The sequence below is a fragment of the Mesoplodon densirostris genome, chromosome 3 (assembly GCF_025265405.1).
Source record: "Mesoplodon densirostris isolate mMesDen1 chromosome 3, mMesDen1 primary haplotype, whole genome shotgun sequence".
In the NCBI taxonomy this organism is placed as follows: Eukaryota; Metazoa; Chordata; class Mammalia; order Artiodactyla; family Ziphiidae; genus Mesoplodon; species Mesoplodon densirostris.
Genome location: NC_082663.1, coordinates 95,542,034 through 95,568,052, shown reverse-complemented (window position 1 = coordinate 95,568,052; position 26,019 = coordinate 95,542,034). Strand labels below are relative to the sequence as shown.

Sequence of the window (26,019 nt, the reverse complement as noted above, 5' to 3'; positions counted from 1 at the left end):
TATTTATTCACCAAACATTTATTGAATAATGGCCATGTACTCAAAATGGCTTTGACTTTGCCACCATGCTATGTTTAAATATTTGATGACTGGGCCTTTTCCAACATCCCTAGGAATTTGGCAGTGATCAGACTATTTATTAATCCATGGGATTCTGAATCAGGGACAAAACAGGGCTGAAAATGGCAGACTGGGGGAATTCAAGGATTGACAATCCCCTCTGCGGGGCCTCAGGAAGCATCAATAGACCAGATTCTGGTCAGGCAGGTTGGCAAGCAGGAGGGACACAGTTCATCCAGTCCCTCTGAAGGGAGTCAAGCCAAGCAGCCGTCCTGTGAACAGCTGGTGCTCTATACCACAACACCAGCTTTGGGATACAATTCTAACACCCACCTCATTCCCTAACTGAATTCTCATGACACTAAGCAAGCCCACTGAACTGTACTAAGGCTATAAAAGTTTAACATTATAATAGAAGGCAGATTTGTCCAAACTCTATAAATGTTCAAAATTTGTACATTTTATCACATATAAAGGCACTTTTTGTTCTTCAATTTCTTTTGTTATTCTAGTGCTATTTTTCAATACAGTAGCATTAAAAATAAATGATATAAGGGATATGAAGATGTAGTATGTATATACAATGGAATATTACTCAGCCATAAAAAAGAATGAAATTATGCCATTTGCACCAACATGGGTAGACCTAGAGGTTATCATACTAAGTGAAGTAAGACAGACAGAGATTCCACCTATCACTCATAGGTGGAATCTTAAAAAAAGATACAAATGAACTTATTTACAAAACGGAAACAGACTCACAAACTTTGAAAACAGACTTATGCTTGTCAAAGGGGAAAGGTGGGAGGGAGGGATAAACTAGGAGTTTGGATGTACATATACACGCTACTATATATAAAATAGGTAGTCAACAGGGACATACTGTAAAGCACAGGGAACTCTACTCAATATTCTGTAATAACTTATATGGGGAAAGAATCTGAAAAAGAATGGATATATGTATATGTATAACTGAATCATTTTGCTGTACACCTGAAACTAACACAATATTGTAAATCCACTATACTCTAATATAAAATAAAAATTAAATTTAAAAGAAAGATACAACTAAAAAATAAAGGATATCAGCTTTAAAAAGAAACAGAACGTAGAAAATCCTTCAGGCAGGCAAGTAGGGAACACTTGAGTTTTTGCCAATCAAGCCCCATTGATGTCTAAGACATATATTAATTTTCTTAAAGACAAAATAGCTTGAATGTCGGGACATCTACACTTAGACTTTATGTTCTTTCTTTTTATCTGGCACAGTCATTCTGAAGCTGGAGAGAAGGAGGACACTGCCCAGAACTGCATACACACACCCTGTGTAATGTACTATATGGATGACCTAAAGGGTTTTCCAAAATGGGAAGACTCTCAGAACCCATACTGCATAAAATCTGGACATTGGCATGGATGTCAAGATGGGAGGACTGTGATGAACAGACTAGGTCAACGAAGTTGGATTTCTAAGCTGTTCGGCTTCTCACTTTTTCTGCTTGAACATAACCATTGCTGGTATTTTCAAACTGTACTCATGGAAACAGAATCTCAAAGCATCTTGCCAACAAATATTAATTCTTATTGTTGTCTCAGGAGGTAGACCAAAAAACAAACCCTATCTACATAGGAATGAAGAGAAAATCACGCTTGAGAGAGTACTGGCTTGCTTTCTGTAAGACTTTAACAACCAATTTATTTGGCAAACATTACATTGAGCACCGATGCTTTGCAAGGCACAGATGCATGATGAATGCTTTCAAACTGCAGACTTTTATAACTTGAAAGGGCCCATTTTAAAGTTGTGACTCATTTATGGGCCTGAAAATGCTACATCTGTATATACGAATCAGACCCTGGACGTATAAGTTTACAAGGTATTACATGACCATCATCCACAAATTACAAACACATTGATGAAATGCGTAGACTTTACCTAGCAACAGCTGAAACTTGAAGTGGTAAGAAATAATCTAATTATCCAGGATACTGTAATAAATCAAGGTGCCAGCAGGATGCATAGTTTATGACTACTTTTACAACTACTGAAGAAACTTGATGACAAGTAACATGCTTCAAATTTAAGTAAATCAACAGGAAATGAGGCATCTCTGGGGATCAGGGCTTGAAAAAGGGTGGGCCTTTGAGTGAGTCTACTAAAAATGTAAAAAATAAATCATAGATGGCAGATCAAGAAAACAAGCTCGTGTTCTAAAAGTGTAGCCTCTCATTTCGCATCCCCCTACATGTGATCCTATATAAATAATAAAAAAATAAATAAATAGAACAAATGAAACTTTCAGATCCCAGCTACCTCTCCTTCTTGAAAAACTGGCTTATATCACATTAAAAAAATAAAGCAAATGAAAACATTTTTGAAACGAGAAACTTGAAAATTAGAACTTACATCATTTAATCATCCTAAATAGTTTATCACATATTGAAACTTAAAGTTCAGTTTTATGTAAAATTGGCCTCTATATAGAGGAAGTCACAATGTATATGATTTGAGAGTAACAGGTTCACACCTACTTATAAAATGGTAACCACCACAATGGTTAATTAATTTCCTAGATGTAAATAACTACCATTCTATAATTTGGCTTTATTGATTCTCAGGAATAAGGGTATTCATTTTACCTTAGTATGTACAAAATTTAGATGATATTCAGGGCCCACATTCAATAGAAAATGGAGGCCTAAATCAGATGTCCTCTATGAATTGGTGTTAAAAGTATAAAAAGCTGTTTAGTTATAAAATAAGATATTCTAATTCTACAAGGACTTTCCTTAGCAAGGCCTCCTTCATAATACTGATGTCTGAAGACATAACCAATTCTTGTGCTAAAAACAGCTATTTTATATGAAATATATGTTGTATAAAGTTTCATTATGGGGCATGATTTGACATAGGATATAACATTCTATGTTATAATAAAATAAGTTTCAACTGCATTTCAGAAATCACCTTCCAAGCAATTAATAAGAATGCAATGTGACCATTAGTGACAGAATTTTTTAAAAAAGGCTAAATTGGTTAATGGAAGAAATGAAACATGCTTTTAAGACACTGAATAGTAGATTCTAAACACAATTCAAACTCCACTCCTCAGGTTGCCTTGGAAAATTTAAAAAATAAATACTAAATATGTTTTCATCTGTTTTTAGTGATGGAAAGAATTTATTCTTAATCCACCTAAAATGCAGTTTAGATTACTAGAAGCTATTCAAAATAAATTTCACTGTTTGCTTCTCTAATTTTCCCACTTTGAAAAAAAAGCAAAGCATTCTTAAGTCATTTTTAGAAAATTTACTCTAACTACTGCCTATTAGTTAATGCACACAAATGTTCTTAGATTAAAACAATGAGATGAATAAAAAGAGTGTTTTTAGCTACTAATGTCTTAACTAAAGGAATCTTTTCCAGACACAGAAACAGTGCCAGCATGCCTAGTTTATTACACATTTCTACAATGTCACTTTTCTGCTTGGTAACATTGCCAACGAAGCTCCCAGTTTGCCTTTCTTTCCCCTTCTTCCTCTCCATCCTAAAGTTGGCTCCTCTCCCACAATATAAAACTTGTAGAAAAATAAAAAGAATATATTGAACCAAGAAACATTTCTAAAAATTTTCAAACTGTATAGAAAGTTACAACCCCTTTCTATAACCTTTGGAAACTTCAGTGTTGACATAGTACTATGTTGGCTAAACAAATGTTCTTCTCCCCTCTTGGATATTCTCAATGCACATTCACATATTAAATGCTCTGAGAAGTAAAAAGGAAAAAAAACAAAACACTCTTCTTTATGTAATACAGCACTGGCCCATGGTATCCAGTCCTACCCCTTGTAAAACAGCTACTAACCTTCCTCCGAAACAGTGTCCAGTGAAACACACTTTGGGATGAACAATTCACCTATGCCATCTTTACAGAGCCAGTGAAGCCTCAAAAAGATTAGGTCAGGATAGGGTAATTCCCAATTTTCAGGACCACAAGCTCTGGAAGTCAGACTTCTTCTAAAATATAAATGTTCCTGAAGTTTCTCCTGAACAGCCTCAGGCCACACTTCCCAGCCTGCTTCAAAAGGGAGTGTTCTTTGCAGGCCTGATGTCACCTCAACACAAGGCCAGACCAGAATCAGAGAAAGAAGGGATATTGTAATCTGGTCTGGGGCAGCCTCCTTCTGACAAGTGTAGGGCACAGAAATAATGTCAGACACTTCTTGCTCTGCTTCCTCTTATCAAAGAGAGAAAGAGAGAAAGAGAGAGAGAGAGGGAGATGGAAGGAAGAAGGGAGGGAGGGAGGGAAGGAGGGGGAAAGGAAGGAAGGAAGGGAGAAAGGGAGAAGGAAGGGAGGGAGGGAGAAAGGAAGAAGGAAGGGAGGGAGGGAGGGAAGGAGGGGGAAAGGAAGGAAGGAAGGAAGGAAGGAAGGGAGAAAGGGAGAAAGGGAGAAGGAAGGGAGGGAAAAAAGAAAAGAAAGAAAAAGAAAAGAAAAAAAAGAGTTCTTATAACTTATAGGTAAATCAGAGGTACATGATCTGCCAGGGAAAGTAATACCATCAGGAATAGATGCCTCCTATAGGATGCCCTCCTCATTAGTGGAGAATATTTTCCAGAAACCTCTAGATGTGCTGTGCTCAGTAGACGGAGACAGATAGTTTTGCAAAACAAACTGCTCCAGAAAGCCATCTGCCTTTCTCTCTCTCTCTCAAAATCTCTCCTTTAAAAAATATTTTTAGAGTTATTCTAATAAACTAAGAAGAGAATTTCTGTCAGGTGTGAATCCCCCTTTATAGGGAATATTTGCATGAATCAAAGATGGACCTGGTGGAGCTCATTCAAATCCAAATTCCAAACCAAATAATAAGTGAGTTGTGTATTATATTTAAGTATTGCAGATTTCACAAAGGAAAGGAAGGAAGGAGAGAAGGATGGATGGCCAGAAGGAAGGCCAGAGAGTAAACATCTAAGGAAGTGAAAGATGCAGGCTACATATGTTCAAAATTAACTTGGAAAAACAAAGCAAATTTAAAAAATATCTTTGTATCTTACACATTGCAGTCTAGAGATTGTGTGCAGCAAAATGGGAAGTTTAATGAAAAACAGAATGTGGAAAATCTCCTACTATCACAATGCTGGTGAATGATTTTCTTCTCAACACTTGTACAATTATAATATATTATCTTTGGAAGAGAAAAGCTTGTCAATCCATGTAGTTTGCAATGAAGAATCCAAGGCAAAAAGAAGCAAGCTGGTTGACCCGAGGTCACTGAGCCCCTAAATTGCACTACTGGGACGAAATCCCAGGATTGTCCCAGTCATGGCTGTGGGCTCTTTCCCTTCCCCAACCCATGGATTTGTTCCCTTTAGGTAACTGTTGGCTGCAGACTCTCATTCTTGATATGAAACAGACAATTTTCACTTTCTCGTGCCTTTTTATATGAAAATAAGGATGATCCATCATCTAACAATCTCAGCACGTTAAAAAGCACACATACTTTGGGTTGTGAGAAGGTTTGGCACAGCTTGCCTCAGGCTTTCTGTGTTTAGGGACAATGGGTTAAAAAGCTAAGATGAACGATTTTGAAAAGAAAATGAATGACATGTGCACGATTTTGAAGCTGTGTTATTGAATTGGCCCTTGGGAAGCAGATGCACTAGGGACCACCCATATAAGTGTATGTGTTGTTCAATTATGCTTTTATCTCCATTGTTATGTTGTTATGCACAACATTTAAGGAAGAGTAATCTTCATAAACTAAATAGGTATATCAACTAAGGTTTTCCATATTTATTCTTGAAACTTTATAGGTACAGCTGCTCCAGAAAATATGACAAGCCTCTAAATACCATGATTACTAGGAAACAAAGCATTACCATAAGCAGTCTACCTTAATTAACAGGAAAAACTTTAAAATCTCAAGTGCCATATTTATGTAGAGAAGTTCTAAAAAAGATTCAGGTACATAATATTAAACACTAGTCACTACAAAATTTCTCATAAAAGCAGGTGGACTCACCAAACATGCTGGCCTCAGCTCCCTCCCTAGACCCCCTTAAAATGACTAGAAAACAAACAAAAAAAAGCACAACCCCACAGGGGTTATGAGTGACAAGACGGTAATAAAGTAGCTAGAAAGCCAACTGACCAGTGATAGCTTGAAAAAAGAGAATTCTAGACCAGCAGTGGGGAAACGTCAGGAAGCAACCATATTTGCACTGAGAACCAGCAACCTTGCCCCTGCCTACACACACACACCAAAGACTCAGGAATTCTCGGCACCAGTACCTCTATAAGAGGAGATAAATGACAGAGCTTTCAACGTGAGGACAGGTTCAAATACTGCATAAAAGCAGTTAGACATCTACATTCCCTCTTCCACTCTGTGTAACTGGTAATGCCTTTTGCCAACCTGGAAGAAGTCTGCAGATATATTGTCTGGAGAGGTAAAACACAAGGTCTATGGGCTGACTGCAGGGCGTTAAGCACTGGAGAGAGTAAGCCTATTCCATTGCAACTAGGAAGATAAATACATGTTCACATATTAACTGCTGAGACCCCTTCTTTGCCCCATCTTTCAGTTCCCAGAACACTGCCACCCAAGCATCCACTTTCATGGCAGGACAGTAAAAAACACTTCCCATGAGCCAGCTGGATTGTTCAGAGAAAAATTAAAATATGTAAAGATACTGAAACCGGTGTTCCATGCACCCACCCAAATTACCCTGTAGTGAAGTCCACAGTCGACAGTTCTAGATGTGTACAGAAAGCTTCTAATCAGGTCTTTAGTGCCTCAATCTTAAGTATGAGTGGACAGCTAAGGTTACTTAAATACTTAAGGAAAGCTTCTAAAACAGACAGAAGCCAAAACCAAAAACAAACAAAACAAACCCCAGAAAAATACATCTTTGGGGAAACAAAAAATATACAAAGGGAAAAATTTCAAACATTATCATTAATATATCTAGAGAAATAAAACAGTACATCTATGAAAAGAAACCATGATGCTAGTTTAAAAAACGGGCATTTGAGGATCAAATATGAGGCTTTGAAAATTAATACACAGTAAAGAAGAAATAAAATTCCAAAAGAAAGAGTTTGAAAGATAAATTGAGGTTATCCTCCATATATGAAGGGAAAACAGAGATGGAAGACAATACAGAAGGAAATAAGAAAAAACTAATAGAGGAGGGCCAATACCCATAAACAAAAAAAACAGGAACAAAAATCATTAAATAATTCAAGAAAATTTCCAAGAACTGAAGGAAATTAATTCCAAGATTGAACAGGCCCACTGGATTAAAATAGAATCACACCATGATATACCCTGGTGCTATTTTAGATCACTGATTCTAAAAGTTTCCAGAAAAAAAAAGGGGGGGATTAAAAAATGAGAATAGTATCAGACTGCTGGACCTTGGATGCCAGAAGAAAATGAAGTCTTCAATATTCTGCGAGAAAGTGCTTTTCAGTCTAGAGTTTTCTATCCAGCCCAGTGATCAATGAAGCAAGAGACAAGAATGAATGCTGCCATACCTGCAAGTTCTCAAAAAATATCTCTCTCACCCAGTACCTTTCCTCAGAAGCTACTGGAAGATGGAGCTTCCAAAATGAGGGAATAAATGAAGAAAGAGGGAGAAATGAGGTTCAAGAAAAAAGGTACTCAACATACAAACAAGGCAAAGGAAATCCCCAATACGATGGAGTTTACAAAGTATCCAGAAATTCAAGTTCAAGGTGAAATGGATAGATTTTCCCCAATATATAAATCCAATATAGAAAACTGAGCAAATAAAAAGAGGCAATTATTAATTCCAGAGAAAATTTTAAAAATGTGCAGAAAAGGCAAAATGTTTATAATATACTACATAGTTCAACTACAAGTGCAGTTCACATAGTCATAATAATGTAAATATGCAATATAGATTATTGGTATTTACATAACTTACTGAGAAGAAAAATTACTTTTTTGGTGGGTAGAGTCGGGAAAGTGTGTACATGAAAGTGAAAGAAAACTAAAACTCCAACTTCCTTAAAAATCTAGATGAAAAGTCTAAAGGTAGCAAATAAGCAATGCCATTTAGAAATATGGAAAGCAATTACTAAAGAAATGGCTAAAGGAATTTAAAGTGATTGCTTCTGGAAAGTAGATATGGGTGAGGTGTGTTCTGAGTTTGCTATTTTTGCAACAATTCTCATACAGATATTTCCTTTGTTAAACTATTTGTGTGTGTGTATCTGAATGTTTGATTTTCAAAAACTAAATTTAAAAATACCTAGCTACGACAAACACCAACATCCTAATACTTAACAGTTCTATAAACTCCTAAGTCATTCCTATATGTCTATTGCTAATTTCAACTGGAATTTTCTTCACCAAGGTCACAAGAGGTTCCCCCCTCATTATGATAGAGTTCCTCTTGTTTACGTAACAAATCTATTTTTGCTTGTTTGTTAAATGGCAAGGTGAACATCACAGGTGCTCTAACTGATTAACCTAGACTCACTGAACAGTTCCTGAGTTCTGAGACTGTCTAGGCTCTACACCACCAGAGCTCTTCAGACAATAAAACAAATACACACAGTCTCTTTTCACTAACTGTTGAGAGGTCAATAAGACCAAATATACACATATAAGCCCCTTATCAGTAATCACATGAACACTATTATAAATAGCACTACAATCAACAAACCACTTTGAGACATTCCCTAAAGTTCAGACATCTTGCATCCCCACTTTTCCACTGGATTTCTGTCTCAACAATAATCAATACTATAACTAAAGAGGTGCCAAAATGATTCAGTATTACCATTAAACAAATGTTTCCGATGGAAGTCTCCTATGCAATTTGTAGGTCTCCAAGTTTTGACAAGGATTATAAAGGCAGCCCTCTACTGAAAACTGATTAAATTAGAAAAGAAAATACATAATCATCAAGACATTGCTGTATGCAAGGTATCTTAAGAAAAGTTCTGTCGCACTCATTTAAAAGAAGCCCATTAGAGAACCCCAGATTTTCAAGAGTGAGTCTCTACATGCCTCTAGTCTAAAATGTGTTCTTTCTCCCACTTTCAAGGACACCATAAGACAAATTATGTTCTCAGGAAAAGAAACAAACTTACCTTTCACAAGCTCGGACAGTCCATGCGGCAATTATCCATAATGAGATACTAAAAACCAAGAGTACAGTTCCTGGGCATATAGTCATTAAGGTCTTCATAACAAAACGCGTATTGAAGTTTATCTTATTAAGTGCTCCAATGCTTCTAGAAGAGGCATCAGTGAAAAGTTTGCTGTGTAAAAGCATGACTCTGGCAATCAGATAGAGTCTTAAGAACATTGGTATAGATAAAATAATATCCACATCAGCGGTGGTGGTGGATGGGGCATAGGAGAAGGCAAGCCGGGCCGTCCATGTGAACGTATAATTCCCAGGTATGGGATGAATAGCACACACCAGTATTTCCAAGCAGATGAAGAAAATACGCTCATAAGTCATGGCTATTCTCCAGTCATCTGCTCCATTGTCCACCATGAACAACTGAAAAAATAAAGTAGAAAATCAGCTTCAGTATGGCATGAATGGTCCACAAGTGTTAGTGCAGATTTTTAAAATACATAACAGGTGACTTTTAGCAATCACGGCGAGCTCTAGGTCATAACTTCTAAATGCTAGCCCGTGCACCGCAACGGAGAGTAGCCCCCACTCGTCGCAACTAGAGAAAGCCCGCATGCAGCAATGAAGACCCAATGCAGCCAAAAATAAATAAATAAATAAATTTAAAAATAATAAATAAATAAATGCTAGCCAGGTACACTATTTTAAGAAAATGGTATTGGCACAAAAGGAGAACTTTATTTTGTTAACAATTAAAATTACAAACTTGCTATACAGGAGCCGAAGATATTTTGGAGTCCGTGCCCCTGAACAATCACGTTAGTGACATCATTTTAAAATAAGGGGCTTGGGCCTGTCAGTAATGTATCTCCCCCTTAGATGAAGTCAGAAGGACTTGCCTTATAACAAGTTGCTCTCCTCTTTCAGGGTCTGGATCTAAACCTTGCACAATTCTAGTCATATTCTCAGTGAAATCTATTTACAGTGCCTCTGCAATCAATTATACCCTATAATGCAACAATGTCTGAGTGTTCTTAAAGGAAATCTTATTCTTGGCTTCCGAGAGGAAATCACAAGGGACCATAGTCAAATGTGGCAAAAACATTTCTTCCAGCTTCCTCGCTCCTGCTCTATTTTTTATCTCTTTTCTTCTGCTCTCCCATAGCCTTCCCTTGGATTATTAATTTGTTTTCCATCTTTCTTTCTCAGTTACCTTTTTCCTATTTCTGTCATTCTTCACTCCACAATGAAAGAAAACAAAAAGAAAAGAAAGAAAAAGGAGATAGATAGACGATAGATAGATAGATAGATAGATAGACAGACCGACCATAAAAGGAACAGAAAAGAATGTTTCCTGTCTTCGCTGGTTGTTCAGTAAACAAGTCCCCCAGGCTCTAGTCCATAAACAACCAAAGGCATCTGGAAATGTGTGGTGACATTTCTGACTGCCTCAGTGACTTGTGAAGGCTACTGGCATTTAGAGCCAGGAAGCCAGCGGTGCCAAGCAGGCTGCGATTCTAAGAGTCCCACGCACAAAAAAGACCTGTCTGCCCAGAATGCTGACAGTGCTCCCCCACTGAGAAAGATGACATATTCTTTGCCTTTTGGTAAGTAGCCAACTTATGTAGAAAGCATGAGATGAAAGCAACTCAAGTGAGAACAGTGTGTTCTCAGGTAAGTGAGTCGCAAAGGAAGTCGGCTGAGCAGACCCCCAGGATGACTAGATTCTATGATCTCTGATCCTGTAGGGTCAAAAAAGAGTCATTTTCCCACCACTTAAATGGTTACAAATTCCCATTCTAGGATAATTATTCTGCAGGTCATAGCTACTGCCCATGCTGTTGTTCAAACACTGCCATCAACGCTAGTTTGCAAGGACAGGAATTTGAGGACAAAAATGATCACTTCTTTCTGGTACTTCAAAAAGTTAGAGAATAAGCAGAATCTCTTGTCAAAATTTTAACAAATTAAGTTATGGCAACATAATGGCTTTGGGTATGCCTTTATTATATCTTTTTATCTAGGGACCTCAAAGTGTTTGATAAATAAATGCTAACAGACAGTACAAATTAGATTTTCCAGTGTCCAATAAAGCAACAGATCATAAATAAAGCTGCCAAGTTGGCTATATAAATATTCCTGTTCAGTTCACCACTTTCAATACCACGTTGGCATAATGGGTTTCATTAATAAAGATATACAAAAGATAGTATAGAAATAATGGTAGACATCTTCTAAACTTTATATCAGTACGTATTTACTGGGTACTTTATAACTCTAAAGGAATGTGACCCCAAAATATTTTAAGGTGTTTATGTCCAAAAGAATGTATCCCTCCAACTAGTTCCTTTGAGAGGCTCTGTATATTCTAGAGATGCTATCACGGCTCTCTTTGTTAATTGCTATCAGGGCCTAGTATAAGTCACGTAAGAAAAACAGTATTGTTATTTAAATCTACATTTCCATTTCTACTGAAAATGGTATTACCCAGTTTGTCTACTTTCTTCACCAAACATGGCTCTGAACGACTTGGCAAAACATCAAATCCACCCCCAAAAGAAGTACCATGCACCAAGACTCCGGCTGAGCACAATTCCAAGACAGGCTTTGCCCACACCATTCTGGGCAACAGCAGCTTAAGTGCAGAATGAGTACCTTCCCAGGTCAGTGGTAAAGAAATGTATAATTCTCAAATATTACTTCCAGTCTCATGTCTTTCTAGGCCTGGCCCTCCTCCCATCACTTAGAGAGTGCTTGTTCCTCTGACCTCAGGCTACTCTCTTTTTCCAGGCCCCTTTTCATTGACCCCTCTGTTCACTTCCCTAACTAGGCTGGTTCTCTCTATTTACCATCACTTCAACCATTATGTCATCGGTATTCTCAGCAGCCTTCTCCTTTATATTCTGGTGGACCTGCCCTGGTAACTTTACATCTAAGACCTGCAGGTGGGCTGGGGTCACCACATGCCTGTGCCTTCAAACTCAGCTGAACCCTTAGCATCCCTGTGATCATGCCCCAGCTCCCTAGAGCTTCTGCCCTGAACAATCATCTTTCTCCTCTAGAGCCAATTTTGTTCCCCTGTCAGTACACTTTCCCCCAGTATCAGAAATATCTCTATTTTAGACTTCAGCCACAAACTCATGCACATCTCACCTTTTCTCCTTATTTCCCTTCTCTTTTGTAACACCTATTTAAAGCAATGTTACATGAAAACCCAATTCTCCTGCACTGACAGCCTAGTTCCTGTGCTTTCTCCCTCTCAGCAGAGTATACAAGCAAGTTCAAATCTGTACTGTTCATTAAAATCAAAGCAACACAAACAAACAAGGACCCCCACTGGCTCTATGTCTGCCCTAAGCGGTGTTCATTTTCTCACTTTTCTTTCAGGCCTCAACACCCCCATGGGGCTTCTGTCCTCATCACCCCACCAATATAGCTCTTGCTAAGGGTCACTCAAAATACCTTAATTATGAGATCTGGTCCTTCCATCTTAATTTTTATCTCACTTGATCTGTCTGATATAAATCACTCCTTCCTTCCTAAAAAAGATCTTTTTTCTTGGCTTATGTGACATATTGCTTTTTTCATCTGCCGCCATGCTAAAGAACCCATCTCAGTTTCCTTAAAAGGCACCTTCCTCCTCCCCATTCAAGTGCCCCTGCTCTACTGAGGTCCATCTCTGACTCTTCTTTCTGTACTTTCCTAGGTGATCTCTTCCCTGCCTTTTATCTGCACCACCAGATTCCTCCTACTGGAAGCCAACCTCCATCCTCCAATGACCTTCTGAAAACGTAAATTATATAACCTTGCCATCAAGATTAAAACCATTCCAAGCCCCCCATTCAGCAATCTGGATTTGCCTATCTATTCAATCTCATTGCCCGTTACTCTTCTTACATTTTCCTCTGGTTGCAGATTTCAGAACATACTACCTTAATTGTGCCTCTATGTCCTTGTACATTCTGTCTTAAGGACTGGAAAGTCTTTCCACCTAGCAAATTCTTATTCCTTTAAGACCAATTCCACAGTCACCTCCTTTGGGACGCTGTCCAGGCCCCAGACAAATCTGCAAACCCCCCCACCGTTTGTTACACCACGATCCCTGTATGTGCCTCGTATTGCTGCTGCCACAGAGGACAATAGGGATTTTTTTGTCAGACTGTCACCCCTACTTGTCTGTGAGGCTCCTTGAGGGCAGGATCCACATCTACCTAGTAGAGAATAATAAACTCTTGGAAAATGAACTACCTTGCTATTTCTCAGTTAATATTGATTAACTAATCACTGGACAGGTCCTAACGCTAATGATACATGCTCATGGGAGATGAGAATACTAATGCAGAACATAAGTGAGATAAATCTATGACATTTTCCAAATTGATACAGAACACATCCTATTAAATGTTCAGGCATTGCAGCAGCATAATTTTGCAATTCCATAACACGTTCAGTAACGTTCCCAGAGAAAATTTCTATCGTGTAGTTGCTTTCTACTATCAGGGGTTTAATCAACACCTAAAATGATTTTAATTCTTGGTTTTATCACAGCACATACCTCAATGCCAAAGTTAAGAAATATTTCCTCTATTTTTCACATAATCCCTACCCTTAATTGCTGCTTACTCCTTTGTTCATTCATTTATTTACTAAATATTCAGTGTACTGAATACTTACTATGTGCCAGGCACTATGCTACGTACTAGCCACACAGTAGGATTTATAGCAGAGAGTCTGCCCCATGGAACTAACTTTCACCAGGAAAGAAAGAAAAAATCAAAAAAGCAGACCTAAAGCAATTTAATGAAGTAATTATGCCTGTGGATACTGCAATGAAGGAAACAAATAAGAGATGAAATAAAGAACAATAAATTGGTGGTGACAGCAGATGTGGTCATCAGGGAAGACATTTTGAGAAGTACCATTTAAGGCAACACCTGGACAAAGAGAAAAGCCAGTCATATAAACTGCCAGGAGAAGAACATTCTAGGCAGAGGAAATAGCACATGTAAAGGCCATGGGCTATAAAAGCTTAGCATGCTTAAAGAAATGAAAGAACACCAGAGAGGCTGAAAGTTAACAATCAAGGGGCAGAGTGAAAGGAGATGAGCTTGAAGAGCCAAAGATGGACCAGACATGCAGGACCTTGTTGGCCATAGTGTCAAGACTGGATTTCAGTCCAAGTGCAGTGGAAACTCACTGAAAGGTATTAAGCAGAGGAGTGACATGATGTGATTTACAGATAAAAGGTCTGATCCTACTGCTGTGGGAAAACCAGAGATTACAAGGGAGGATACTAGTTAGGAAGTTCTATTGCATCTGATTATTTGTAGTTAGTATCCCCCTGACCTAGACCAGGGTGAGTAGGGGTTGCCATGGAAATGAATATAGTGGGTGCACTAGAATAGTTTGGAGATCTTGCTAGAATTTGCCGATGGGCTGAATGTGGGAGTGATTAAAAATAAAAAAAAGAATCATAGATAACTGAGTTTCTACTCTGTCAAACACAGTGGATGTCTGTGCCACTTCCTGAATATAATGGGTCGGATGCAAGGAGTGGGGTGGTTCCATTTTGGCCACTGTCATCTGAGTATAGATGCCAAGTAGGCAGCAGGATATGCAAGTCACTCAGAGGAGAAGTCTGGACTATTGAAATAAATTTGGAAGGTGTCAGTATTTAGGTAGTTTTATGAGATCCAAAGAAAAATTAGAGAAAATGAAGAGGACAGGACACAAGGCCAAGTCCTGAGGAACCCCAAATGCGGAGGGCAGCTGGAACATCAAGCCCTTCTGTGAAGTAGGAAGAAAAGAATGTGTTATTTTTGGAGTCAAGGGTGAGGTCAATTATTAACTGTAAAATAATATTTACCAAATTCAGAGCTATGTTAATGTATTCAATATTCTATACAGAAAATGAAAACACTCTAAACATCACAGTTTTTCATCATCTGATTCCATGTCAAGTTAAAATCCAACTGTAAAAATACTCCCATTACATTCCATATGGTCCATATAATATATATATGATCTCTTTTAGGCTAACTTGTGGGGGAGTTAAAGTAATCAAAATGACACATTAAACCATCTCTATATTCATTTATCATTTTGATGTTGATAAAAGAAGAAAGATTTTAGGGCAAAAGCATGACAGTTTCATCTACTTTAATTCTAGAGCTGTGGTTAATGGTCTTTGCCAGAGTAAAGTAACTTGTAGGCAAAACAGAATATGCCCTACGAATATATCCCACCACAAGCTTGAACTTTACAGTGCAACTGCTTTATATTTGCTCAGATACTCCAAACATAATCTACTTCAAGCTCATTGTCCAAGGTGAACTGGCAGTGAGAGTCATCAGCAGGAAGAAGGTGGGAGAGGTCTGACATAGTGATCAGGTCACATGCTGGTATGGGGACCTCTGCTCAGCCAGCTCAGGAGAGCGAGGGACTCAGCTGCAGAAGCCTCAGCTGCCTTTGACATATGATTTTCCTCTTCAATGAGGTTGAAAGCTCTATGGTCTGATCTGGGACAGTGTCTTACATATCCTGGGTTTCCTTTCTGGTAGAGAATTCACAGCAGTGCTCAGCAAAATAGTGGTGCTTGAAAATCATTTTGAATAAAATAAATTTAGGCATGTATTGGTTAAGAAAGTAAGTATAGGTAGAATAGCCAAAAAAACTCTGAAAAGAAACAGTAATAGGGAGAAGCAGCTCTGATAGATTATTAAACAAATTAATGATTGAAACCATGTGGTACTGGCACATAAAATAACAGAGTGGCCAATGGGACAGGACAGAAAGTTCAAACTAGACCCAACACACTGGGAATTTCACAGGATTACAAAGGCAGACAATCAAATCAGTGGGGGAAAACACAGTATATTAAAAAATGATTTGGGGACAACTAAACAGACATCTGGAGAAACATAAAGTTGAAAGGATGCCTCATAGCAAATACATCAAGAAAAATTCCTGGCGGAGGAAAGATTTAGATGTAAAAATGAAACTATTAACATATTAGAAGAAATCACGTGAGAATTATTTTGCAAGCTCACTAAAAGGACGGCCTTTTTATTTATTTATTTAAGTAGAGTTGATTTACAATGTTGTATTAGTTTCAGGTGTACAGCAAAGTGATTCAGTTATACATACATATGCATTTTCTTTTTCATATTCTTTTCTATTATGGTAAGAAAGGCTTTTTAACTCTGAGAAAAACACCAGAGTCTTAAAAGAAAATACTGATACATTTTTGGATTGACTACACTAATCTTTTGTTTTCTGCACCTGGCCAAAACTATAACAAAGAGAATAAAAAAGACAAACACCAAACCATGCAAAAACTCTTCACAACCGTTATCACAAAAAACTAATTTCCCCAACTGTATAAAATTTCTTATAAATCCTTAAGAAAGAGATGAGCAGCCTAACAGAAAAATAAACAAAGGATACAAATAGCAGGTCATGGAAAAGGAACTAAAAATAGCTCTTAAACCTATATAAAAAAAAGATGCTCAACTTTAATCATAAGAGGAAAATGTGATACCATGTTTTTGAGCTGTCATATTGAACAATACCTAAAAGTTTTATAACACACTATATTAGTGAAGGTGTGGAGAAACAGGAACTCTCATACATTGCAGGGGGAAGTGTAAATTGGTATAAACCCTGGGAGGGCAATTTATCAGGTCATAAATGTACATACTCTTTGATCATGCAATTTCATTTCCTTAGATGAAATTTGTCCTATTGACATATTTACCCATGTGAGAGCAAACATGTATGATCTTTTGTTACAGCACTGATTGTATATGAGCAAAAGACTAGAAATAATCTCAATATCCACTAATAGGGGAGAGGATTAAACAAATTAGAGATGTCCACAAAATGGAATAGTATGCTGTTAAAAAAAGATGATAAAATTGTTATATACTATTTAAGAAAGTGGTCTACTTTTTTTAGCATCTTTATTGGAGTATAATTGCTTTACAATGGTGTGTTAGTTTCTGCTTTACAACAAAGTGAATCAGTTATACATACACATATGTTCCCATATCTCTTCCATCTTGCGTCTAAATCCCTCCCACCCTCCCTATCCCACCTCTCTAGGTGGTCACAAACCACCTAGCTGTTCTCCCTGTGCCATGCCGCTGCTTCCCACTAGCTATCCACCCTACGTTTGGTAGTGTATATGTGTCCATGCAACTCTCTCACTTCGTCACAGCTTACCCTCCCCCCTCCCCATATCCTCAAGTCCATGCTCTAGTAGGTCTGTGTCTTTTTTCCCGTCCAACCCCTAGGCTCTTCATGACATTCTTTTTTTCTTAGATTCCATATATATGTGTTAGCACATGGTATTTGTTTTTCTCCTTCTGACTTACTTCACTCTGTATGACAGACTCTAGGTCCATCCATCGCACTACAAATAACCCAATTTCATTTCTTTTTATGGCTGAGTAATATTCCATTGTATATAGGTGCCACATCTTCTTTATCCATTCATCTGTTGATGGACACTTAGACTGCTTCCATGTACTGCCTATTGTAAATAGAGCTGCAATGAACATTGTGGTACATGACTCTTTTTGAATTATGGTTTTCTCAGGGTATATGCCCAAGAGTGGGATTGCTGGGTCGTATGGTAGTTCTATTCATAGTTTTTTAAGGAACCTCCATACTGTTCTCCATAGTGGCTGTATCAATTTACATTCCCACCAACACTGCAAGAGGGTTCCCTTTTCTCCACACCCTCTCCAGCATTTATTGTTTCTAGATTGTTTTGATGATGGCTATTCTGGCCAGTGTGAGGTAATACCTCATTGTAGTATTCATTTGCATCTCTCTAATGAATAGTGATGTTCAGCATCCTTTCATGTATTTGTTGGCAATCTGTATATCATCTTCTTTGGAGAAATGTCTATTTAGGTCTTCTGCCCATTTTTGGATTGGGTTGTCTGGTTTTTTGATATTGAGCTGCATGAGCTGCTTGTATATTTTGGACATTAATCCTCTGTCACTTGCTTCATTTGCAAATATTTTCTCCCATTCTGAGGGTTGTCTTTTGGTCTTGTTTATGGTTTCCTTTGCTGTCCAAAAGCTTTTAAGTTTCATTAGGTCCCGTTTGTTTATTTTTGTTTTTATTTCCATTTCTCTAGGAGGTGGGTCAAAAAGGATCTTGCTGTGATTTATGTCATAGAGGGTTCTGCCTATGTTTTCCTCTAAGAGTTTGATAGTCTGGCCTTACATTTAGGTCTTTAATCCATTTTGAGTTTATTATTGTGTATGGTGTTAGGGAGTGTTCTAATTTCATACTTTTATATGTACCTGTCCAGCTTTCCCAACACCACTTATTGAAGACGCTGTCTTTTCTCCACTGTATATTCTTGCCTCCTTTATCAAAGATAAGGTGACCATATGTGCATGGGTTTATCTCTGGGCTTTCTATCCTGTTCCATTGATCTATATTTCTGTTTTTTGTGCCAGTACCATACTGTCTTGATTACTGTAGCTTTCTGGTGTAGTCTGAAGTCAGGGAACCTGATTCCTCCAGCTCCATTTTTCATTCTCAAGATTGCTTTGGCTATTTGGAGTCGTTTGTGTTTCCATACAAATTGTGAAATTTTTTGTTCTAGCTCTGTAAAAAATGCCAGTGATCGTTTGATAGGGATTGCATTGAATCTGTAGATTGCTTTGGGTAGTAGAGTCATTTTCACAATGTTGATTCTTCCAATCCAAGAACATGCTATATCTCTCCATCTATTTGTATCATCTTTAATTTCTTTCATCAGTGTCTAATAATTTTCTGCATACAGGTCTTTTGTCTCCTTAGGTAGGTTTATTCCTAGATATTTTATTCTTTTTGTTGCAATGGTAAAAGGGAGTGTTTTCTTAATTTCACTTTCAGATTTTTCATCATTAGTGTATAAGAATGCCAGAGATTTCTGTGCATTAATTTTGTATCCTACTACTTTACCAAATTCATTGATTAGCTCTAGTAGTTTTCTGGTAGCATCTTTAGGATTCTCTATGTATAGTATCATGTTATCTGCAAACAGTGACAGCTTTACTTCTTCTTTTCCAATTTCGATTCCTTTATTTCTTTTTCTTCTCTGATTGCTGTGGCTAGAACTTCCAAAACTATGTTGAATAAGAGGGGTGAGAGTGGGCAAACTTGTCTTGTTCCTGATCGTAGTGGAAATGGTTTCAGTTTTCACCTTGAAGACGATGTTGGCTATGGGTTTGTTATATATGGCCTTTATTATGTTGAGGAAAGTTCCCTCAATGCCTACTTTCTGCAGGGTTTTTATCATAAATGGGTGTTGAATTTTGTCGAAATCTTTCTCTGCATCTATTGAGATGATCATATGGTTTTTCTCCTTCCATTTGTTAATATGGTGTATCACATTGATTGATTTGCGTATATTGAAGAATGCTTCCATTCCTGGAATAAACCCCACTTGATTATGGTGTATGATCCTTTTGATGTGCTGTTGGATTCTGTTTGCTAGTATTTTGTTGAGGATTTTTGCATCTCTGTTCATCAGTGATATTGGTGTATTTTTCTTTCTTTGTGAAATCTTTGTCTGGTTTTGGTATCAGGGTGATGGTGGCCTCATAGAATGGGTTTGGGAGTGTTCCTCCCTCTGCTATATTTTGCAAGAGTTTGAGAAGGATAGGTGTTAGCTCTTCTCTAAATGTTTGATAGAGTTCGCCTGTGAAGCCATCTGGTCCTGGGCTTTTGTTTGTTGGAAGATTTTAAATCACAGTTTCAATTTCAGTGCTTGTGATTGGCCTGTTCATATTTTCTATTTCTTCCTGGTTCAGTCTTGAAATGTTGTGCATTTCTAAGAATTTGTCTATTTCTTCCAGGTTGTCCATTTTATTGACACAGAGTTGCTTGTAGTAATCTCTCATGATCTTTTGTATTTCTGCAGTGTCAGTTGTTACTTCTCCTTTTTATTTCTAATTCTATTGATTTGAGTCTTCTCCCTTTTTTTCTTGATGAGTCTGGCTAATGGTTTATCAATTTTGTTTATCTTCTCAAAGAACCAGCTTTTAGTTTTATTGATCTCTGCTATCGTTTCCTTCATTTCTTTTTCATTTATTTCTGGTCTGATCTTTATGATTTCTTTCCTTCTGCTAAATTTGGGGGTCTTTTGTTCTTCTTTCTCTAATTGCTTTAGCTGTAAGGTTAGGTTGTTTACTTGAAATGTTTCCTGTTTCTTAAGGTAGGATTGTATTGCTATAAACTTCCCTCTTAGAACTGCTTTTGCTGCATCCTGTAGGTTTTGGGTCGTCGTGTCTCCACTGTCATTACATAATGACCCAGGGATTGATCCAAGAAGAAGATATAACAATTGTAAATATTTATGCACCCAACATAGGAGCACCTCAATACATAAGGCAAATACTAACAGGCATAAAAGGGGAAATCGACAGCAACACAATCATAGTAGGGGACTTTAACACCCCACTTTCACTAATGGACAGACCATCCAAAATGAAAATAAATAAGGAAACACAAGCTTTAAATGATACATTAAACAAGATGGACTTAATTGATATTTACAGGACATTCCATCCAAAAACAACAGAATACACATTTTTCTCAAGTTCTCATGGATCATTCTCCAGGATATATCATATCTAGGGTAACAAATCTAGCCTTAGAAAATTTAAGAAAATTGAAATCATATCATGTATCTTTTCCGACCAAAATGCTATGAGACTAGATATCAATTACAGGAAAAGATCTGTAAAAAAATGCAAACACATGGAGGCTAAACAATACACTACTTAATAACGAAGTGATCACTGACGAAATCAAAGAGGAAATCAAAAAATACCTAGAAACAAATAACAATGGAGACACGACGACCCAAAACCTATGGGATTCAGCAAAAGCAGGTCTACTTTCTTAAAGTCACTCAGTTTAACAAACAAACAAAAAAGGCATTCTATATGCTACTAATTGTATAGCTTTGTTATGGGAAGAACATATAGTCATCTTTGTATGTGCATAAAATATCTTTGAAAAAATATTCTAGAACTTAATGAGAAGTGTTGCTTAAGGGAGGTAAACTGAGTGGCTGGGGATGAGAGATGGAAGGGAGACTTTTAATTACTTTACTTTTTTATTTACTTTTAATTATTTTTAATACTCATTTTGGAACCATGTGAATAAATAAATGTAAATTAATTAATAACAGAAATAAAGGGAAATGACTGTTAAAGAAGAGAGGAAGGGAAAATGAGGATGACTGAGGTCATGAGACATTCAAATGCCCCCTAACAAATAGTTTACATGTGCAAACCTGCTAGACTAAAGAACAGTAACTGACATTCAAAACAGCAATCTACAGAACCAAACACACTGAATACAGTTTTTATCTAAAATATTCTGCTTACCAAGGCAAGACCTTGAACCATTACTTCACACAACTGTTTTCAACAGGATGAACAAAGATAAGATTTCTTGGTTAACCTTTAAACCAAATATTCAATAAAACCGAGCTCTCTTTTCCATTCAGTTACTGAATGCTTCTATTTTTAAGGTTCTATGAATACAGCCTCTTGGTGTTTGATGAGGAAGTGAAATATAAATGAATGATTACAGTGCTGGTGGAAATTACCAGAACAAAGGTGTGAAGAAGATACTGAGAAAATACACAGGAGGCTCCATCATAGGCCAGTACAGAGTACCCACCCCTCCCTTCCACTGCCATTGCCTGGCCTCTTCATATAACTCAGGACTATGAACTTCCAAGTTGAGTTCTAGGATATTTGGGGGATAATGGCCCAAAAGAAAACAAACAAAATGTATTCATCCAGAAAAGAAGCTCCTTCCTCAGGAAACAGCTTTTGGATGAAATAGAGTGAAAAGCCACTAGAGAGGCAAGACAAATAATGAGGATTTCTTCATTAAGGCATTGCCAAGACTAAGTCAACATAGAATTCAGACCACAACTGCCTGCCACAGAGTAGGTCAAAGGACAAACAGGGGAAGAGAGAAGATGTCAATGGTTTCACTGAGATTTCCTCCAAGACTCTCAGCCCAGGACTGTGGGAGGAAAAAACATAAAAGCTATGTTCAGAATGCACATTCAATGCTCATTCCTGAGCCAACTGGGAAGAAACAAGCAATGCTGATGTCTGTCATGCCCTCATCACCCACCCTGTGGTCTTTCCTCACTTGTGGAGCCTCTTGCCCATTCCAGCAGCCCTGTGCACTCATGCTGCCCTGAGAGTTTTCTGCATCCAAGGAGGAGGATTTCAAAACTAATACAGTAAAATATTAATCACTGAATTGTTAACTCCTTCCAGGGTGAAGAGTGTAAAGAACTTGCCTGGAATGCAGGAAACCAAGGCTCAGATTCCAGAGAGTCTAACTGGTTATATGACTTTAGGAAGTCATCCAAACTTCATGGACTTATTTCCATGACCAGTAAAATGGAGATAATGTTATTAGCCATCTCTGAAAGTGTTATAATGATGAAATGAACACACAGCATACATTGTGGCCAACACTGTTCCCTGGCTAAGCCAGTGCCAATTCCCCTCCCTCTTCTCTCTTGCCCATCTCCATTCTAGAAATATCCACTTTCCCAGACTCTTTTCAGGTATGTGTAGCTATGAGATGTAGTTGTGACCAGAGGTTATAAGCCAAAGGTTGCTGGAGGACTTACTAGAATGTCTTTGCTTTTTTGGATAAAAATGACATCTGGCTGGCAAAGCACTCTTTGTTCCCTTCCTCTGTCCCTAAATAGAGGTGATACCTGGGTCTGCAGCAGCTATCTTGTGACAATAAGAAAAAGGCCAAAGGGATCATGGTCATTGCAGCCCTGATATCTTAAGCCACTGAGCCAGCAACCATGTACCCTATTTGTTTAAGCCGCTGTTAGCTGGGTTTTCTGTTATTTGAGCAGCTAAAAGTATGCTACATTTAATTTAATATACATTAAAGTGCTATGTAAAGGCCTATAAAAATAAAGAATAATCATTAAATTAAACACTTAATGGAGAGAGCAGCCAATAATTCAAAAGGGATGCATCTCAAATACTGAAATTTAAAGCACAATAATTATTGAGTGGTAGAGTTATTTCTGGGTGGGAGGCTTTTGTTCATGCCTTTTAAATATCAATCAACTGCTCAGAATATCACATAGTGTGACTCATAGGAAATACACACGCATGTTTTGGAGCCAGAGAAGCTTGGATTTAATTTCTGACTTGACCACTTACTAGCTAGTGGTTTGGGGGCAAGATACTTAATCTCTCTAAACCTCAGCTTGCTCATCTACAAAAAAAAAAATTTAAGATAAAATCAACCTTGTATGATTATTATGAGGCAATCACCCACTCTGCAGACCCCAGTAAAAATGACCCCATGAATAAGTAATAATATTCCACAGATCCTCAAGTGGGGCAAGAACATGAATTAAATATTAACTTGTGATATGAAAATGAGAAAGTCATGGAAGAGGAGGAAGGGAAGTTCATAAGGAAAGACAGATTAGAGCAAAGCCATTATTGAGAGGAGGTCTAGAAAATTCAACTGTACCTATTTTGAAAGAATTCTTATCCAGCTCCAAGTTTCTGAAATTATCCTCTTCTGACTTAGACTAGGGCTTTGTCTACAAACCAAAATCCTAGACTTGTCCAGTGGGGTCCAGTGATATAAGGTTATCATAAACCCATGCCCTACTGCTCTTAAAACTTATTTAAAATCTTAACCCCCTTTCATGTCGCTTCTCACAAATGGGCCCACATCTTCTACAGGCCACTCAGGCATTTTACACATACTCATGTATTATTGGGTAATTATAGTCACAGTGTCTTGAAATTCACGCAAATTGTGTCTAAAATTATTTTTGAACTTCCATAAAGATAGAATAATTATTCTTCCCCTTTTGGTTCTCTCAACAGAAGTGATATGACAGAAAGCACAAAGGTGTATGGCTTGGGAGGTTGTGCTCTAGAATCTGGCTAGACTCAGGCAGATCTAGGCTTCACTCTGACCTTCTACCACTGACTAGCTCTGACCTCAGAAAAACCATTTAAAGTTTCTAAGCCTGAATTTCATCATCTGATAAGGTCTAATTAGAGACTCTCTCTCATGGGAATGAAGGACAACTGGATGAGACAGTGCTCAACAAATGTTAGTTTCTTTCATAATAATTCATTTCAGTACTGGGTCAACAGGTGGCCTCCAATGAATGTACTCTTACCTAACTGAAAGGAGAGTAAGAAGAGGTGGACACAGACACTGACATCACTAATTATAGTATTGGAAAGGAGGAAAATCAAGATTAGAGCAAACAAGAAACTGGAATAAAATTCCTCCATGGTCAATTTTTTACTACTGTTTCATTGACATGCTTATGTTAACTGTCCATAAATTTTTGTAAGCATCCTGAAATCATTCTGGGAGTTGATAGGGGACAAACCACAAGTAAAATAAAATAAATGTGTTATGTCCTAAAGCCAGGAAATAATTGAATATGAGTGAATCAGTTGATTCTAAAAATTTATTCTGAAATAAAAACTGTATATTTTCACTTGAAGCATTACAGCAATTAATTGCTACAGGGCTAAAATGTAGCATCATCACCTTAGTTATTTCAAACACTTAAAAAACTAGCTAAAAGCCCGTTCACATGTATTAGCCCATTAGCCCTTATAACAGTCCAATTAAAGCACAAGCAATTGAAAGGATTTGGTCATAGTCACATGGTGAGTTACTGAAAAGCCTGGAGTTAAAGTTCAGGTCCTCCAGAATCCACATTATTTGATGGGGGCATCAGGCTGAACTGAAAAGTTAGATGCAAATCAAACATTTGTAAAGCAAACGCTTACCCACTAATTTACATTATGATTTTGAAAGTGTCACATCTTTACTCCCTGATGATCTTAGGTGACAGTGGCTCCACAGAACCCCTGCTTCACTGGCAGAAGCAAATACTTAAATAAACTTGCACATTACATTCAATGCCCTGTGGTAAGAGAAATAGACTGCTTCCTTGTTTAGCTTTTCTCCAAGTTAGATATTCTTCATCCAGAATACTTTTTAAAAACTTTTGTTGTAACTTTGGTTGTATAGAACCTCAAATTGCACACAGTACTTGAGATGAAACTTAAAAGTTGTTTTAAAGTGTACTTAACTTACCACATGTTAATTAGGTCCTGGCACTGCTTTAACCTGTACGTGTATTAATTCAACTTAAATAATACCCTAAAAGGGTAGATAAAATTTTCATCTCTCTCTTAGGAATGAGGGAACTGAGGGGCTAGGGAGCAAGCCAGGGTTATATGGTGCTGAGGTATGGGTCTGAGATATGAACCCAAGCACTCCTGCTTCAGAATTTGTGTCCATAATAAGTCTACCGCTGCACATCACATATTTACCCAGTTATAAAACAATTTTTAGGAAGAAAACAGAGACAATGCTAGCAACGATATCAAACAAACCCGTGTATTATTGACAAGTTTGGTTATCTAGGGTGCTAACATTCAACTAAGGTGAAACAAAGAATATACAATAAGGAAGGAAACAGCAGATTGAAGGAAGAAAATTATCGTATTTAGTAAATCAGTTGTAGCAGGAAGTCCTGGCAGAGAGGAATGATATACACAACACACAATACACACACACACACACACACACACGCACACGAAGCAGACACAAGGTCTTAAAAGACCCCACAGTCTTAACTCATTTAATGAAAGACCAAACAATCTTGTACAGCTCAATCACCCAAAGGACATCATGGCATTACGACACACACAATCTCATGTTCCAGATGACCATGCTTCCTTGAACAAAGGCTCTCTGAGATTTAACTGAT

The 26,019-nt window shown here is 37.6% G+C and overlaps 1 protein-coding gene across 1 annotated transcript in view; it reads right to left on the bottom strand.

Moving 5' to 3' along the window:
* KCNN2 (potassium calcium-activated channel subfamily N member 2) overlaps nt 1-26,019 on the bottom strand; it is a 185,767-nt gene that overhangs the window by 129,891 nt on the left and 29,857 nt on the right. Inside the window, exon 4 of the mRNA XM_060091854.1 lies at nt 9,186-9,604. Within this exon, the coding sequence (XP_059947837.1) occupies nt 9,186-9,604 (419 nt within the window). The remainder of the gene's footprint in view (nt 1-9,185; nt 9,605-26,019) is intronic.